This window comes from Carlito syrichta, unplaced genomic scaffold (assembly GCF_000164805.1).
Source record: "Carlito syrichta isolate Samal-C Ts95f unplaced genomic scaffold, Tarsius_syrichta-2.0.1 Scaffold317145, whole genome shotgun sequence".
NCBI lineage: Eukaryota > Metazoa > Chordata > Mammalia > Primates > Tarsiidae > Carlito > Carlito syrichta.
In genome coordinates, this window is record NW_007261241.1 from 1 (window position 1) to 18646 (window position 18646).

The window sequence follows — 18646 nt, forward strand, 5'->3', positions numbered from 1 at the left end:
GGCCCCATCTCCTAGAATAGGGTTCAGTCGATTTCTGCTCTGTCGTAACGTGTTGAGTGAATGGAGAGAAAGCACCCAGTGCAAATCACGCCCACGCTGGGAGGTCCCTAGATGCAGGATTGAAAGAAACCCCCACAGGTGAGAGAGTTCACGGAGCCCTAAAGATCCTCCAGTCCACGGGAGCGGCTACCGGCAGGGACCTCGGCTCTGTGGCATGAAAAGCTGGAGTCCGAGCTCACACCGATACGGGCTCCTGTGTCCCAGCTCAGCTCTTTCTCCAAAACCACACGGGCTGCTTCCAAGGCAACCAGTCTCAGGCCTGGTGAACTGCTCGTGCTAAATGATGACAGAGTAGTGTTAGCAGGTGAGCTCCTGAGTACAGAAATGCCCAAGAGGCTGCATGGATTCTGAGGTTTCTAAGAGGAGGCAAGAGATGTGGAGACATCTGCCAGATGGGAATGGGGAGTCTTGGGAAGGAAAATGGCCTGGGCTGTCTGTCAGCAATAGGAATGGTGTCCAGGAAGGACTCTGGGAAAATCTTTCACTGGCTGGAAGATAAATGGCAAAGTGAATAGTTATGAGTAAAGATGAAGACGAGATGAACGCAGGGTATTAGAAAATGATGGTGGTCGCCATTTATTAAGCTCTTACTTTGTGCCAGGCCTAGCACTTAGCACATCCAATGCTCATGAGAACCCTGTAGTAGAGTGCCGATTTCCACGGCCATTTCAGAGATGAGAAAAGAGAAGCACAGGAGGTTATTGGCTCAAGTCCATGGAAGAAGCCAGGTGTGGGGTGGAGATCATCTTGGATTGGAGCCCAGACAGTTTGAGGTCTATCAGAGCCCGTGCCAACAGCACAAGTGTTGCATCAACGTAAACACTCAGAATCACAAGGAATATGTCGTGTCCCTTTGGCCTGAGGAGGCCAATTTCGGAGAGTCATTGGTAAGGGGCAAGGGGCTTTGGCTTTGGAGATTTGGAATATGGCTATCAAGATTTTGGTTGTGAGCTGCCAGAACAGAAGGCAGAGGTGACGCTATAAACTCCACCTAGAACTGAGAGAAAATGCTATGGTCCCATATTATATAAGACGCTACAAATAATTTCTATCAAATATGATAATGTGCTTTGCTGTGCTTGTGACAAGTTTCCAAGCATTTTCTATAGATTCAAATAAATAAAAAGGAATGCCGCAGAAGAGCTAAAATTCTGTCCATAGTCTGTATTTCTCAATTTCCCAGACTGGGAAAGAGCGATCTTATCTCACAGAAGCTTAACAAGCTAAACCAGACTGTATGCCAGTGGAGTCACATACTTGCCATGATAAAGAAATTGGATGCTTACTTTGCAAAAACCTTTCTTCCCATGGGTTGCTAACCATGTAGTAGTAAGATTTATTTTTTTATTTTTGAGTTGGAGCCTCTGTCGCCTAGGCTGGAGTACACCGATACCCTCATGGCCACACTGGTGTCAATCTCCTGGGTTCTGGCGATCCTTCTACCTCAGCCTTCCAAGTGACTGGAACCACAGGCGTGCACCACCGGCCAGGCTAATTTTTTGATTTATTGTAGAGACGAGGTCTTCCAAGTTGCCCAGGCTGGTCTCGAACCTGTGGACTTAGGCAGTCCTCTTGCCTCGGCCTCCCAAAATGCTGGGATCACAGACTTGAGCCACCACACCCGGCCGAGTAAGATTTATTACGATGGGGTTGGCACCAGGCTGACTAATTCCCTGTCGGGCTGGGGGTGGCTTTAGGGTTTCACATGTTGCAGGGACTTTTCGGTTGTGAGCTGCAGAATAACAGAAGCCATGGAGCATTCTGGAAGTACACCTACGATGGAAGGGACTTCATTGAATTTGATGCAAGTATCCCAGCCTGGATTCCCTTGGACCCAGCAGCCTATGACACCAAGAAGAAGTGGGAGGCAGATCCAGGATCTGTGCAGCGGGCCAAGGCCTACTTGGAGGAGGAGTGCCCTCAGACACTGCAGATATACCTGAGCTTCAGCGTGACTATCCTGGACCAGTGAGGTAGGCGCTTCTTCCTGACCCTTAGCTCTGAGCCGAGTAAGACCAAGCTGAGCACAAGCTCGGACCTCCGGGAGCATCTCAGGCCAGCATCTGTCATGACTTGAGGTTCCTCCCCGGCCCCCTTCAGCTTTCAACCCCTAGGATCCTTTCTTCCCTTGGCGGGGGTGGGGGGTGACTACAGCTTAGAGCTGGTGGGTGAGAAATGTCTCCGATTCAATGGTGAGCTTCTGTAAGTGACGTCCCGTTGACAGATGAGAAAGCTTGGGGTCAGAGATGTTAGGGTACCATTGTCCCTAAGAGGCGGAGCTTGGACTCCTAGTCCATATTTCAGACTCAAAATCCCACGGTCATTTCTCTCTGAATGATCCCTCTGGTCTTGATTGTGGGGAGAAGACAGGTGTGTACAGTGTCTGCCCCGGAAGGGCGAACATGAGCCCGTGTGAGCAGAATTAAAGTCCGCAAGTGCAGACTTTGATATGAGACGCACGAGAGGCAGCAGTGGGCAGTGCAGCAGGATGGGGTGCTGGGCTGAGACTGGGGGAGGGGGAATCTGCAAAGACACTGAGGTGTGGGGGAACGTGGGGGAGGGTGTGGGGCGCTCGCAACTTGTTTCCATGAGAGCGTGATGTGCCGTGAGGTGGGGCGGGGAAGGGGAGGAGACACAGGCAGTCCACGATCCAGCAGGGAAGGCTCGGGGACAGCGTTAGCTGATCTTTGCGAAGGTTTCCTGGGGGAGGCAGGGAGTGAGCTTAGACCCTTCTGACCACCGACATCCAGGGGGTGAGGAGAGACGTGGGCCATGAGAAGTTGACCTCAAGCCCTCAGAGTCACACTCTATCCCTCCACAGACCCTCCTGGGTAGGTCACCTGCTATGAGACATGAAGAAAAAGATCACTCAGTTGCTTGGCTTATGGCTTCTGCCCCCGGGAAATGCGTCTGGACTGGACTTTGGCTGGCGAGGTGCTGGACTCTCAGTCACGAGAAGATTTCCTTCCTAGTAGAAATGGTACTTAGTGGTGGTGGGTGGTGGTGGAAGTCCCCCCTCCCGAAGACGGAGCCCCTACACCTGCTGCATGGAGCACCGTGCCCTGGTTAAGCCCCTCACTGTGCCCTGGGACAATAGTCCAGAAGAAAGAGCTCGAGGCGCCCTGGAGTCTCAGTCCCAGTGGCTGCCCCTTCTGCCTGGCACAAGAGATCTGAACTGAAGAGTCATCCTCAACGTCACCACAAGATCTGGAGAGCAGTTTCCAGCAGAAGACAGGTCTTGGATTTGGAGACAGAAGACTGAAATGTCAGGCATTGGGCTGACTCACCGACAAAGCTCTTTACTGGGAAAACCCCCTCATGGTCTCACCTGTGGTATCTAATAAACATCTTCTTGCCTAGCACAACAGGGTAAGGTATATTTAACTGTGAGCTGCTGGTAGGATGTGACTTGAGTTCAGCATGGTTCCGCTCCCAAGTGTGGACTTATTTGGAATTCTTGGTGTCCACTGGGAGCTTGTTTTCTGGGTAAGTTGACCCGGGCAATTCCAAGTAAGACCTGGACCTCCTGGTCCCTTGGATATATTCAGGCATCCAATGCTGAGGTTCACTAGTGTGTCCATGACCCCTCTGGCCGTGGGGTGCTAGAACACCACAACCTCTTTAACACACACCTGTGCCTGTCCTGTGCCTCAGTTTCCCCATAGCCCCTCACTCTCTGTGACACAGCGCCCTCCACTTCAGGTGCTCCACATGTCCCACACCATGTAGTTCTTGGATCCTCACAACAGAGCTCATTTGAGAACTGTCATCCTTCCAGGGCACAACTCAAGGAAGCAGAGATTGTGGTTGTGGTGGGTTGGCCCTGAGGTTTTTAGACTCCCTCCAAATCCCATGAATGTGCCTGTTCTCCTGAGTCACCAGCAGCCAACTAACCCTGAGAGGCAACACGGAGTTCTCACATCTTATCCTTCTATAAAGCTTCCCCTGCCGTTGACTGAGCTTTCCTTCCTCAGGACAAGAATGTTCCTCACATTCTATCCTCAGTCTCCCACTCTGCATTACCCCCAAAGTAGCCCTCGATGTTGAATTCCTGAAGGAGATCTTTCCCAGCCTTCTGACTTCTGAGTCAATCACCTTACCATTCCTAAAAGCTAAAATTGACTGCCAATATTTTTGTTTTTGCTGTTTTGACTCACTTTGGTAACCAAATCTGAGAATTTGCTTCTGTCGGTCCACATGAAATCCACATTCCTCTCTAGTAGGGCAAACAATTCCTATCTGAACTGTAGAGGGCAAAGAGAGAAGCTTGCTAATGATATTGCAAAATCTGATGAAATTTTGAACAATTAAAAGGCAGGGGACCAACATTCAGTCAGTGAAGAGATAGAAAGTCCACATGAGCAAATCAGAGCTAAGGAAGATTGGAACATGAGATCCATTCTCGTCTATGATAGGAGAGAGGGGTGGAACTCTGGAGGGGAGGAAACCTCGGAAGAGCCAAATCTAGCCAGTTGTAGGGGCGGGGAGAAGCGGGACATGGAGCCGCTCAGACACCCGGAAAAAACTTCCCAGAGATTATGAGATTTCAGAGGAGACGTGAAGACCCAAGACAGCTTGTCAAGAGGAAGTCAAAAGGCTGTTCCTATCCAGGTGGGCACGAAGCAGCTGACGAGGGAGGGTCACTACAGCCCGACCAAGGCGATGACCAGGGAGTAGGGCTGGGCCCTGGGCCTAGACTGGGCGCACCAGGGATGACAAGGACTTCCGAGAACCACAGCCCCGTGGGTCCTCCTACCCCCCGACAGAGAACCACAGGCAGATTCTCTTGTGAGCAGGACCAACTGCAAGTGCAAATTGAGAAGGCCCCACTTTGGGCCTCCTCAGGCCTCCTTCAATGACCCCCTAGTCCCGTAGATGACTTGTGTCTCTCTAAAGGGTTCCTGTGAGGGTTGTTCACCAAGCACACCGGAGAGATGAAGCACCCTGAATTAGGCAAAAGATGCCAACCAGATGTATTCTGGTTTTTTTTGAGTTGGAGTCTCACTCCGTCGCCCAGGCTGGAGCGCATTGGCATGCTCAAGGCCACCAAAGCATTGACTTGCTAGGGGTCTCCAGCAATCCTTCCACCTCAGCCTTCCAAGTACCTGGAACTATAGGCGTGTGCTATCACACCCAGCTAATCTTTTATTTTTTTATTGTAGAAATGAGGTCTTGCCAAGTTGCCCGGGCTGGTCTTGAACCTGCGGGCTCAGGCAATCCACTCACCTCGGCCTCCCAAAATGCTGGGATTGTAGGCTGAGCCACTGATCCCGGCCCAGATGTATTCTTTTTTTTTGAGTTGGAGTCTCACTCCGTCACCCAGACTGGAGTGCAGTGGCCGCTCCCGGCCACCACAGCCTCGACCTGCTGGGCTCCGGCGATCCTTCCGCCTCAGCCTTCCAAGTAGCTGGAATAACAGGCATGCGCTACCATGCCCGACTGGTTTTTTAATTTTACTGTAGAGATGAGGTCTCACCAAGTTCCCAGGCGGGTCTTGAACCCGCGAGCTCAGGCAATCCCCTCACCTCAGCCTCCCAAAGCGCGGGATGACAGACTGAGCCACCGAGCCCGGCTCCAGATGTATTCTTAAACACCTGTCCTATTAAGTTCCTCTTTAACGTGGCATTGGGAAACTTACTTTCCACTAGAACACGCTGTTTCAACCAAGTACTGCTCGCTGGTCCTCAGACATATTTGGTGCTTTCTTTCTATGGCCCTTGTTCATGTATTTATGAATTCACCCAAGATTTTCTACTCTCATAAGCACCAGAGACTCAGTAAGAAAAGGTAGGCCCAGTTCTTTCCTGCATAGGGTAGGCCCTCACTTCTGATGATAACAATACCCCCTTTGAAGGTACAGCTTAAATAGCACCTCCTCCCGTGAGCATTTCTTCTGTTTTCACAGAAAAATTCATCAAGAGAGTTAAGCACATGCACAGCCTCTGCTTTATCCCATCCCACTCACTCTATGGCCATCCCGCAGGAGCATCTGCTCCCACCTCCGGCGAAACTGCTCTTTCCGAGGTCACCCATAAATCCCAGGGTACCCAGACCAAAGCTCATGAATGTGGTTCTTCCCTAGTCTTGCCCTACCTCTCAGCAGCATCTGCCCCAGTTGGGCCCCTCTCTTCCTTCTTCTTTCATGGAGTCAACGTATATTTGGTGAGCACCTACCATGTGTCTCATGACTGTTCTGGGTTCCAGTGATATACAGTTAATGAGCCTGACCTGTTCCTGATTTCGCGTATTTATATTTTAGAGAAGGGATGCTGAACATTCGTATGTAAACCAATAAATAGTTCAGTGGAAAAATAAAGCAAGGTGATGAAACAAGGGTGGCTGAAGACGAGGAAAGAAAAGTCCCTTAGCTGTAGCCGTGGTCTCTCCAGCCGTGAAGGGGTACAACTCCGCAAACGCTCCATCACAAACTCAAGCTTCCTCTGTGCCTCAGTTTCTCCTGTACGCCCTCATTTCCTGTGAGACACTGCTCTTCGCTTCAGCTGCTCCACATTTCCCACGCCACGTTGGCTTTGAGCACGCACAGCACGATCTTCTTTGAGAATCCTCATCCCTCCAGGATGCAACTCAAGGAGGCAGGACTCGCTTTACTGAATCCAGGAATTCGGGTTCTTCGTTCTAAGAAGCCTACAGCTCTTGGACTTCCTCCCAATCCTTGAGTGTGTTTGTTCAACCGAGTCACCAACCGCCGAGCACAGATTTCATCGCCAAGAGACAGAGCAGACTCTCACACTTCACCTTTCTACGAAGCCTCACCTGCCCAGGGCTGTGCTTTACCTTTCTCTGAACAAGAATGTCCTTCATATCCTGTTCTCAACTTCCCACTCTACATTACTCTGCAATCCGTTCTCCAAGCTGAGCACTTGAAGAAATTTATTCCCATCTTTCAGAAGGCGAAGTCAACCATCTGACCTTTTTTGAAAGCTCAAATTCAATGACTGTGGCTGTTTCTCTTTTCTGATAGTCTGACTCTGATTTAAAAATCAAACCTGAGAAATCACTTCTTTGTTCTCTGAAACCCACGTTTCATTCCTCTTGGTATGAAGCTCTATCTGAACAGTAGAATGCCCCAAGGAAGAAAACTCAAATAGGAGAGAAAAATATAGACACTGCTGTTTCAGAATATGTATCCAGAACAAATACAAGGGCGGTAATACATATTTTAGAGAATGAAGAAACTCCAAGTCTCCACATGCAGGGCAGAGCTAAGGAGGATGGAGATGTGAGATCTGGTCTCATGTGTGACAGGAGAGAGGAGTGGGGGTGGGGGTGGGGGATGAAACCTCAGGAGCCCCAAGTCCTGGCCAGCTGTGGAGGAGGAGAGGGTGGCACGGGACCGCTCAGACAGGCCGATGCAAAGTCCTGCAGGGCCAAAGACTTCAGGGGAGATCGCAAGACCTTAATGAGACCTAAGACTGCTTGCCAAAAGTGAAACGATTTCCGGACAGGAAAGGATTTACCTACTGGAGGGACATAAGATGGGCTCAGTATAGCCAAAGAGCAGCCATTTTAACATTGCCTAGATCTGTCCTGTTTTTCCCTCAGTTCACTTTAACTTACCCTCTCACTCGCCAAGGACCCAACTGGTTTCTCAGAGGGAGCCATTGATCACTGCTTTACAGATTCCCCCCAGTTTGTTTTGTAAACAAGTTAGCCTTCACGCCCTTCATGGCAGACAGCATGGCAACAGCATGCGACTAACCCACCCATCTGCCTACTGTCTACCACCTGATGTCAGAACCTGTGCGTGCCTGCTCCTTCGTGATGACATGGGAAAAACCACACCCGATCACCTTAATCACCTGCCCCGATCAAAGGCAAGACTGAGAAGGATTTGACTTCAAGCAGCCAGTCGCCACGGCTTTTCTAAGCTATGGTCTGGCCATGTGTCTCTGGGGGCTACGGCTGCCATGATTCCTAGCTTGGCCCCCTCCCCTTCTTGGGGAGGTGAATCTTCCCTCTCTCTGTCTCTAATTTATTTTCTAAATAAACTATATTTTCTAGTCTAACTTCTGTGCAATTTGCATTTTTCCCATGGCAATGGATTGCCCATCAGACACCCCCCGGAGGGTCTTACCTAACACCTCCCTTGTCGTATTGCGTCTCCAGTGCTTGTTAGAGAAGGAAACATACAGTAGATAATACATAGTGTTTGGGTGAACCGGTAAATACATGAGAAAAGGTCAGAGAGAGAAAACACTACAATATGTCTGATGACCAATAAGGTCTGTTTGGTTGGGATAGGGAATAGCAAATTCTAGTGGAAAATAAGGTTGAACAAGCAGAGCTCAGCCAAACTGGAGAGGACCTTAACCGGGAAGGTGTTAAGTCCCATGCCTGGGTCTCCTGCCTCCACCTACTTGGCGAACTATTTCCCGCGCATTCCTCCAGGGAGAGAAGACAGTCTCAAGGTCTCAGGAGTTATCAGTGAAGCCCTCCTGGCATGGGGGTCCTCTAATTTCTCTTGACGTTGGTCTTGGCGGCAGGAGACTCTGCGAGTGGCACTTTTTCTATGTATGACGTCTCCTAGGATTTCCACTTTTCCCCCTGGAGTTAAAAAACCGTGAATCTGCCAAAGGCTCCCCAAGATGAGTCTTCAGCTCATACTTCTCTTGTGGACCAGGACTCTCAATGCCTCCCCAGGCACTCCTGGTCCTGATCTACAGCACCAGCTCCCTCTGAAGATCTCTCTGTTCTGCTTTCACAGTACATCCCAGTCCTTCCCTGACCTCCCCTCCATGGTCACCGCCCATGCCCTTGGGAACCCAGGATCCACACGACTTCGCAGAGACTGGGACATTCTTTTTTTTTTTTTTGAGTTAGAGTCTCACTCTGTCACCCAGGCTGGAGAGTCATGGCATGCTCATGGCCACCCCAGTGTCGACCTGCTGGGCTCCGGCGATCCTTCCGCCTCAGCCTTCCACGTCGCTGGAACTACAGGTGTGCGATACCACGCCAGGTTGATTCTTGATTTATTGCAGAGACGAGGTCTTGTCAGCTTGCCAGGGTTGGTCTTGAACCCTCAGGCTCAGGCAATCTACTCGCCTTGGCCTCCAAAATTGCTGAGATGACAGGCTGAGTCACCAAGCCCACCCGATTGGGACATTCTGAGTCTTGACTCTACTATACGAAAAAGCAACTCCCTGCGTCTCACCTGAGGACCAGTTTTCAAGATGATTCACCTGGAATAGAATTTCTGGTGCTCTCAGTCACTGCGTGGGCTCCCAGTGTTGTCATCCCATGCTGTTCCTACTCCACCCTTCCTAGCTCTCGTATGGAGCCCAGACCTCCGTCTTCTCACTCTCTATCCCCAGCTGCAAGCTAAGCTCCCAGTCACACCCCGCTTTCAGCCTCCTCCCCTCACCGGCCTGTCCCTGCCTGCAATCCTCTGCAAGATCATCCTCAAAGCCTGGCCCTCCAAACAAGTCTGACGCACATTCAGCACAGCCCACGGTCCAAAAGCAAATCTGCAGGCTGGCTGAGCTCACCTGTGCGGGGTCTTCTCCAGGTAACTTGTCCAGAAATTCCTTGGCTCCTGGGAACTCAGAGGTGAAATCAAGGTGGCTTCTCCCTTCCTAGCACTGCTTTTCAGGCTTTAGCTACTTTGCAACCAGTGTGCCTCTGAAACGCTGAATGTTTGGCTCAAACTGGGATAGCGTGGGCGGCTGGACCCATATCTGCCACAGCAGGTGATCTCCCCAGTGAATGCCCTTCCCACTCATCCCGACTGAGTTGCCAGCTACATTCTTTCTCCAGTCAGGAATTTGGGCTCAGGGAGAGGTTCAATCAAGGCATCTTGGCCCATCCCCGGACTAGGAGGGAGCCGTATTTCTCCCTAAGATGCTGAGTGGCTTCAGCCCACAGGCCAAATGTGTGTTGAAAACCCTACTCCTCACCTCCAGGAGGCTGGAGTGCTTTCTACCTGGGAGGTTAATAACAGGCATGGATCATTCTTTTTTTGGGGGGGAGGTCAGAGTCTCACTCTGTTGTCCAGGCTGGAGTGCTGTGGCAGAACCATGACCACCTCAGCGTCGACCTGCTGGGCTCTGGTGATCCTTCTGCTTTAGCCTTCCAAGTAGCCAGAATTATAGGTATGCGCTAGCCACATTTTTATATTTATTGTAGAGGCGAGGTCTCGCCAAGTTGCCTGGGCTGGTCTCGAACCTGCGGGTGCAGGGAATCCATTCGCCTCGGCCTCCCAAAGTGCTGGGATGACAGGGTGAGCCACCAAGCCCGGCGTATAGATCGTATTTAAACTAAGAGTAGCAGGGAGATGAAACCTCAGGTGGTCCAATCTGAGAAACCTGGCAGAACTTTTCCCTGAAACCCCGAAGTCACGCGAGTCCTCCTGCCCCATCAGTGCCAGAAGCCGAAGGGGGAAGACCCCCCCCCCAGACAGCCTCCTCCTGCAAGCAAGCTGCCACTCCCTTTCTCAGTTAACTTCATTTGTTTTATTTCCTCTCCTCAGGAATAGAAGCTCTTGAGTCATTAGAACTTCGAAGTCCCTAGAATGCAATCGGTTCAGATGATTAAAAGCCACACTGACTTTTCTTTGTATATTTTTGAACATAATTATTTCCCCACTTCAATCACATCCTCATGTTTCCTCTCTTGGCTTTTTATGGGAGTTCAGCTTCCTTAGAATTGACGTTAGACGACGTCAAAACCGAAGGGAAATAAAAGAAAAGAAGAGATTAGTCTCTGCCCCACGCACCGCCTTCCAATCGGCTCTCTTCCTGCTGGGCAAGTGGCTTAGGGTGAGCAGCCTGGCGTTGCTCACTCTCCTTCTCTCTCCGTCTCCACCATGAGTGACAAATGTCTAAGCAGTGACTCTCAAACCCTGGGGGATGGAGGAGAATCAGCAACCCTCTAGAGAAGCTCATGCGGTTTCTGTGGTCCCAGAGCACATGCCTTCGACCTGGTTGTGTCCTTTCAGCCCCTGTTGTTCCTACGTACCCCTGTGGTCATTTGCTGAGGCTGTCATAGCAAAAGAGCACAGACTGGGGGGGCTCGAGCCACCAAAATTTATTTCCTCACAGTTCTGGATGCTGAAGGTTCAAGATCAAGGGGCTGGCCGGGTGGATTTCCCCTGAGATCTCTCTTTTTGGCCTCCATGCAGCTTCCTCTGAAAGCCTCGTCCCGTGGTCTTCACACCCCGTAGTGTCTCTGGGAGGCCGCGTTTCCTCTTCTGGTAAGAATACCGGTCAGGGTGAATGAGGATTGACCTCTCTGGCTTCATTTTAACTTGATCAAAGGCCCTGCCTCCAAATACAGTCACATTTTAGTGAGGAGCTCAAGGGCCATCTCGTTCATAATTGTGTGATAAAACTTGTTTTAAGTGTAGGTTGAAGCTTATTTTGAATGTATATTGAAACTTGTTTTTAAAACTCAGATGTATGCTTGCTTTCCCGCCCAAGCCCAGTAGTGTACTTTTGGTAAACAAGTTCACATACCAAAAGAAAACCGCGGAGTCACGGTGCAGACCCTCTGGCCCCATTTCCTGCTCCACTCCCCTAGTAATCTCACATTCCAGATGTCCAACCAGTTCCACCCAGCCCTCCTGACCGTTGATGGTCAACCACGGTCAGCCGTGACCCGCAACCATACAAACCAACCAATCCCAAACGCCCCTGTACCCAGTAGGAGAAATTACCCAATTGTGTGCGAACAAGTTTAAAGTTCTTTCCCCTCCCTTGTAACTGGGTATATAAGCTGCTTGCTGCACTGGGTCGGGGCTCTCGTTCCTGTACCGCTGCGCCGGTTACGGATGTGAGCCCAGACTCGAGCCTGAATAAAGACCCTTGTGTGATTTGCATTGGAGCTGGCTCTTTGGTGGTCTCTCGGATTCAGGATTCGGGTACAACATTTTAGGTTAGGACTTCATCACAGGGACAAGGGAGTGGGGTGGCATATCGTTCAGCCCCAACAATGTCCTTGGGTCACAAGCCCCTCTCCTGAGCTGAGAGTAGCTATGGGCTACCAACCCTTCTCAGCTCTGGGCTGCAGCTTAGCAAATCTGTAAAGGCCTTTTAGTGTGAAAGCCTTCTTAGGGATCCCTGGGAATGAAGAACCAAGTCCTGATCATCTGTATTTTGATATTGTCAATTAGTCTCTACGAAGGAACCATGATTAATACTGACACACGTTTTCTGCTTTTACCTCATTTTTAATTTTGTATTTTCTACGCTTTCTTGGCACTTCGATCTTACCACGTGCCAGGCAGAAGGCCCACAATACGATGGTAAGGGAGACAGACACAGTACCTGTCATGGCAGCACCTACAATCTTGCAGAATTGTGTCAGGTAACATTGGGTGTGGCTGTATGTGACAAGCAACAGATATCAGTTGGCTATGTAAGCCCGGCTTCCCCCTACACCCAAAAGGATTTTATTGGTAGAATTTGAGTAGCTCACAGATTCAGAGGAAGAGAGGATGACCTCTCGTCTGAGAGGACAGACAGCAGGCAACAGTCAGCCAGGTTTTGAGGGTGACCTTGCAGAGGATTGCAGGCAGGATCAGACCTGTTGAGGAGAGGATACTGAAAGTGGAGTGTCACTGGGAGCTTAGCTTGCAGCTCGGGATAGAGAGTGAGAGGACGGAGGTCTGGGCTCCATACGAGAGCTAGGACCAGCATGGGATGGCTTGCTGGGACGGACAACACTGGGAGCCCATGCAGTCACTCTATTCCAGGTGGATCATCCTGAGATCTGCACGCCAGCAGATCCATATGGTGGGGGTCTGGGTTTCTAGAAACAACTCAGAGACATATAAAACCTTACTTTGAGTGCCTGTAAGGGACTAGTCGTCTCGTGAGTCTAACTTCCTTGGCTGTTTTTGGCTGCGATTGCTTTCTTGTTCATCAAATAGCTTGTTTACTTCTGAAGGCTCGCTAAGTGCCTGGAATCTCCCCTGAAGGCACTTAAGATTTTCTGTATTTTCATGCTTGGGGGGCTTGTGATAGTGGAGTGCAGAACAGACCCCAAGAGACCTTGGCTTGCCTCATTTCTGTTTACGTCTCACTGAGTGAAGTTAGGCCCCTTGTACATACCACAGGCTGAGCCCTGCTTTCTATTTCTGGCTGTTCTTGTCCAAACCGGAGGGCTTGCTTTCAGTTATCACAGAGAAAGGAGGGAGATTATTTGGTGAGGGCAACTCACAGTGTCTGCTACGCTTCACAAAGTAGAGATATAAGTTTTATAAAGTAATGGTTGCACTTTGTGTAACACTAGAGCATTCTAGTTAATTCGTTAAGAAAAGAGAAAGTGAGAAGTTAAAACAGTAAAAGTCGTGAAATTCAGCACACTTACCAGCAGGTGGTGGGTTTTTTCTACTTAGAATACTCAAGGAAACCAATGGCCAGTTCGTCAAAATAAACAAGAGAGTACAGAAATGTGGATGGCAAAAAAGTATACAAAAGCAGTAGGTTTTCTACCTCTCAGCAACAAACAGGGAATATTAAAGAAAAAAATAAACCCATCCATAGTAACTTCAGATGAAATAAAATACCTAGGAATGAATGAACGGACGTGTTCTTTGAGCCTGATCAGGTGGTCTCGCCCCGTGTTACATACATTACTGTTTTGCCATCAGCTGACCACGTTTGGCCTTGGGTCAGCCATTTGCCATTCCCTTGAGAGCTCTAAGGCAGTTCCTGTCCAGGCATTCAAAAAAATTTTTTAAATTATTTTATTATTTTTTCCTTTAAACTTATTTTTTTTTAATGTGGGGTACAATTCAGGGTTAGGTGTACACACGTTCATTATGCAGGGACCCTTGTTGATGTGTGTGACCCCCCCCTTCCCCAGGCAGATTCCCACTACTGCCAATCCTGCTCCCCTGCTCCCCTCGGCATTTCCCGCTCCTGCCAATCCTTTTCTTGTTCATGGTCCACTTATGACTGAGAGCATGTGGTACTCAGTCCTTTGTTTCTGGGAAAGATCACTCAGTATTATTGCCTCTAAGTCCACCCAAGTTGCTGCAAAGTTCATAATTTTGTTTTTCTCTATGGCTGCGTCATTTTTTAAAATCCAGTCCTCTTTCGATGGGCAGCAGGGTTGGTTCCATGTTCTCGCCACTGTGAACAATGCCGCGATAAACATACGTGTGCAGGTGTCTTTTTTATAGAGTGATTCGAGTTCTTCCATCTACCCAGGCTTCGCCAGGGGTGGGTGGGTAGGTGGAGGGACGGCGGGCACCACATTCAGCCAGGCTGCAGCGGCTCGAGGTAAGAACTGGAGAGAGCGAGGGTGACCGTTTTATTCTGGGAGTTCTACTGAGAACTGGCAGAGAACGGTGGCAGACCGGAGACAGAGGGCTCAGAGAGGCAGCTTGGAGACAGTCGAGTGAAGCGACAGGAGGCCGCATTCCTTCCCGCTGCCTGGGCCCCTCGGTGTCCTGGGTTCTGTGAGCCACACTGTCCAGATCAGGGTCAAAGGCAAGCGTTCTTCCCAGTCGTCCCACCCTGCACCATTGTTGGCTCCAGGAGCATTCCACAGCTTGTTCCAGCTCGGAAAGCCAAGATGCTCCTGCCTCCTCTGGCAGCTGGCCTGCCTCCAGCCGCCTTCCTTTCTGACTAAGGCGTCCGGGAAGGGACAGGGTGGGGGGAGGGTGGCAGTTTCCGCAGGAGGCGGGCCTGGGGGAGAGTCAACAGTCAGGAGGCTCGGCATGAGGCCTCCTTTCCCTCTGCCCTTCTGCCTGTGGACGGAAGTCCCTGCTCAGTGACCAGGTGAGTGACACGTGCAGGAGGCGGCCCTGGACGAGCAGGCCAGAGAGGGGCAGTGGGGCTCATTCCCCCGCCCCTCCGGCGCCCCTCCCGGCCCCTTCCTCCTCTCATCCCCCATGGCTTCTGAATCTTTCCTATTCCTGTTGGGATAAGAGGCTGTGGAATGTTCTGGTGAGGCCACACTATGATTGTTAAACGTTTACAAAGGGAAATAATCTACCTGGGAGATGTTGTCAACCTAGGGCTGATGTAATCGGAAGGCTCTGGATTTTGGCACTCCCCACCCTGAAAGGTTCCTGCTCTGAGCTTTGAAAATCAAGGTCAGAGCCTGGAAACCTTGCTGATCAACAAGTCTGGGCTTGGCTCCTTGGGCAAGCTTACGCGCTTCTGGCCTCCCAAACCCCACATCCCCAAGGCAGCGAAAATGACCGGGATTCCGTTCCAGCGTGAGGAGAAGCCCTGGATCTGAGGCTGGGGTGGTGAAGGCTGAGGTCAGGCGTGGCTGGGGCCTTGGGACGCGAGACGGTGTTCGGGCAGAGAGAACAGGTAGAAGGAGAAACAGACGCTTGGGCTGCATCTACAAAGACTCACTCCTGGAAACCGGGAGCTTTGAAATCAAGGGCAGTGTTTACTCTGAGCCCTCTTCTGGCCACCGAGTGAGACACCATAGTGATCATTTGTGGCTCACAGGACAGTGGAGGGAGCTTAGAATTAATTTTTCTTTTTGAGTTGGAGTCTCACTCTGTCATCCAGGCTGGAATGCAGGGGCACGCTCACGGCCACCGCAGCCTTGACCTGCTGGTCTTAGGTGATCCTTGGACCTCGCCCTTCCATGTAGCCGAACTACAGGTGTGCGCTACCACGCCTGCCTAATTTTTTGATTTATTGTAGAGACGAAGCTGTGCCAAGTTGTCCGGGCTGGTCTCAAACCCGCGGGCTCAGACAATCCACTTGCCTCGGCCTCCCAAAGCGCTGAGATGACAGGTTGAGCCACCATACCCAGCCTCACTGTACTTTTCGTCCAACAATCACAGTTTTTAAAAAACTGAGGTAGAATTCGCATAAGATAAAGTTTTAGTACATTTATGATGCCGCATAGTCATCACCACTCCCTCCTTCGAGAAAGAAACTCTGTCCGGTTAACAATTTCTCCCCAATTCCGCCTCCCCTTTGCTCCTGCTGACTGGTAATCTACTTTCTGCCTTGATGGATTTGTATTTTCGGATCTTTCCTGTCAATGGCACCATTCAATATGTTATCTTTGCTTCTGGCTAAGTTCACTCAGCATAATGGTTTTAAGGTTCATCGTGTGTTAATTTAAAATTCACAGAATTAGGGCTGGGTGTGGGGACGCATATCTGTAATCTCCTTTGGGAGGCCGATGTGGGAGGATCGCTTGATCCAGGAGTTCAAGACTGGCCTAGGCAACACAGTGAGACTTCGTTTCTACAAAAAATCAAAATTAGACTGGCATGATGGCCTGTTCCTGTAGCCCCAGCGTTTCGGAGGCTGATGCAGAAGGCTCACCTGTGTCCAGGAGGCAGAGGCTTTGATGAGCCGTGATTGTGCCCCTGCTCTCCTACCTGGTCTACAGAGTGAAGCCTCAGCTCAAAAAACCCAAACAAACAAACAGAAAAAGGACCAAACAAAAGAAGCTTATGTTTGTGCATTCTGGCTATTCTTGCCTTTAAAATAATTTCATCCAGACTACTGCACCTGAGCCTGAATTTCTTTATGGCGCATATTCATGTTAAATGCAGGTTATCTCTTATTGCATTTTTAAATATGACTTACACGGACGTCTTCCAAACTTTATATCTTATGTTGTTGTTGTTGTTGTTTAGGTTACAAGCAATAGTTTTAGAGAGAGCCTTTCTCTCAGACTCCATGAGAGTGAACAGTTACTTTTAATGACACTGTGACATTTTCAAAAAAACATACTTTTTCCCTCTCAACTCATCAGTGCGTAGGACACATCTGTCAAGGCCCGGAGGTTGCCACCCAGCAAGGTGGGCCACCTCCCACTGCTTCCTGGGAGGACAGTAGCCCTCCAGGGGAGGTGATCTGCATAGTGCTAGACTCACGTGGGTGCTTCACAGGCATCCACCTTGCACAGGATCTTGGGTTCTTTGCACCAGCGAGATCCAAAGATCAATCTTGCACTTCCTCCGTGGCCACCGTAGGGCACAGAAGGCCCCACCCCATAGGACGCCAGGGGGAGGACCAGGGCTGGTGACAGGACTCATACAAACCCCCCCCCAGTAGCCAGGGATCCTCCTTGAGTTCAGAGTCCACCTCTGGTGACCACCTTTCTCCAACGCCCGTGACAGGATGGGCGGCCGGTTCCTGCGGCGGCTGCTGGCAGAGGAGAGCCGGCACTCCAGCCCCGTGGGACGCCTCCTGCTTCCTGTGCTCCTGGGATTCCGCCTGGCGCTGCTGGTGGCCGGTGGACCTGGGCTGTTTGGCGACGAGCAGAGTGAATTCGAATGCAACACCCAGCAGCCAGGCTGCAAGGCCGCCTGCTTCGATGCCTCCCACCCCATCTCCCCGCTGCGCTTCTGGGCCTTCCAGGTCATCCTGCTGGCGGTGCCCAGTGCCCTCTACCTGGGAGTCACTCTGCATCATGTGGTCGCACGCTGGGAAGAAGCGGGAAAGGGGAAGGAGGAGAAGGAAGCCCTGATCCAGGATGGGGAGCACAGCGGGGCCGCCCCAGGGGCTGGAAGCCTCCGGCTACTCTGGGCCTACGTGGCCCAGCTGGGGGCGCGGCTGGTGCTGGAGGGGGCTGCCCTGGGGCTGCAGTGCCGCCTCTATGGGCTCCACATGCCCAGCCACTTTGGATGCCGTGCAGAGCCTTGCCCCCATGAGGTGACCTGCGTCCTCTCCCGGCCCTCAGAGAAGACCATCTTTCTCAAAGCCATGTTTGGGGTCAGCGGGCTCTGCCTCTCGTTTACTCTCTTGGAGCTTGTGCTTCTGGGTCTGGGAAGGTGGCGCCAGGCCCGAGGGAAGTTCCCGGGTGGGACCTCGTCTCCCAGTCACGCCCTTGATCTGGGCAGCACAAGCAACAGTCAGCAGACACTTTGAAGTTCTGCCTGGCCAGAGATCCGTTCCTTCCCGGAGACGCTGACCTCGCAGTCCTGTGGAAGAAGGATCATGTTTCCTGGTCGCCGCACCCGTGCCGGTGGCCAGGTGGGCTGTGGTTTCAGAAAGGGTGGCTGACCTGTCTCCTCCGGCCTGCAGCCGGCCACAGAGGTTCCACTGGGAGGGCGTCCTCCCTGTGCCAAGGTGAGAAAGTAGCCCTATCGCCAGGGAACTGGGGTTACGACGGACCTTCACGAGTGCACTTAGCAGAGCAGCCCTTCCCTTCCCCTGCCTTTGCATCTGCCCATCATCTCCTGGCGACTCCCCCAGAAATCTGTGTTTTCAGGCCAGATGCCCTCCGTCCCGTCATCTTTTTCTATAATTCACCATTCTTCTTAAAGATGATAAAAGCGTCTTCCTTTTCCTCTCCTTCAGACTTCATTTTCTTGTGAAGATTCCCAGGTGCATGCAACAATAAATTGTGTGTGCTTTTCTCTTTTGAAAGAGCCTGGTGTCAATTTGGTTTCTAGATTCCTCCAAGGAATCCACTTAGGCTGAAGGGTATTTGAGGTGAGTTTCGCTGCCCTCCAAGCCAAACCCATGATCTCCCTTGGGAATCCCGATTTGGAGGCAAGGGTGCCTGCTGTCTCTGCCTGGGGCGTGAGCAGAGAAGAGGAGATAGCTGAGTGTATCGGTGAACATTTGCCTTCTGGGCAAGTAGAGGAAATGTCTGGTGTGGTTGGAGTTGGGGGGAAGAAATCACGGGG

General features: G+C 51.0%; 1 protein-coding gene and 1 long non-coding RNA gene across 2 annotated transcripts; both read left to right on the top strand.

The window, feature by feature from the left end:
* Nucleotides 1-1785: 1785 nt before the first annotated feature.
* On the top strand, nt 1786-3425 carry LOC110594641. The gene is made up of 2 exons (XR_002481356.1): nt 1786-2033; nt 2882-3425. It is a non-coding gene; the product is annotated as an uncharacterized LOC110594641 (long non-coding RNA).
* Nucleotides 3426-14756: 11331 nt separating this feature from the next.
* LOC103277324 (gap junction gamma-3 protein-like) lies at nt 14757-18341 on the top strand. The gene is made up of 2 exons (XM_008074715.2): nt 14757-14804; nt 17132-18341. The coding sequence occupies exon 2, from the start codon at nt 17133-17135 to the stop codon at nt 17880-17882; it is 750 nt and encodes a 249-aa protein (XP_008072906.1). The 5' UTR covers nt 14757-14804; nt 17132; the 3' UTR covers nt 17883-18341.
* Nucleotides 18342-18646: the final 305 nt, after the last annotated feature.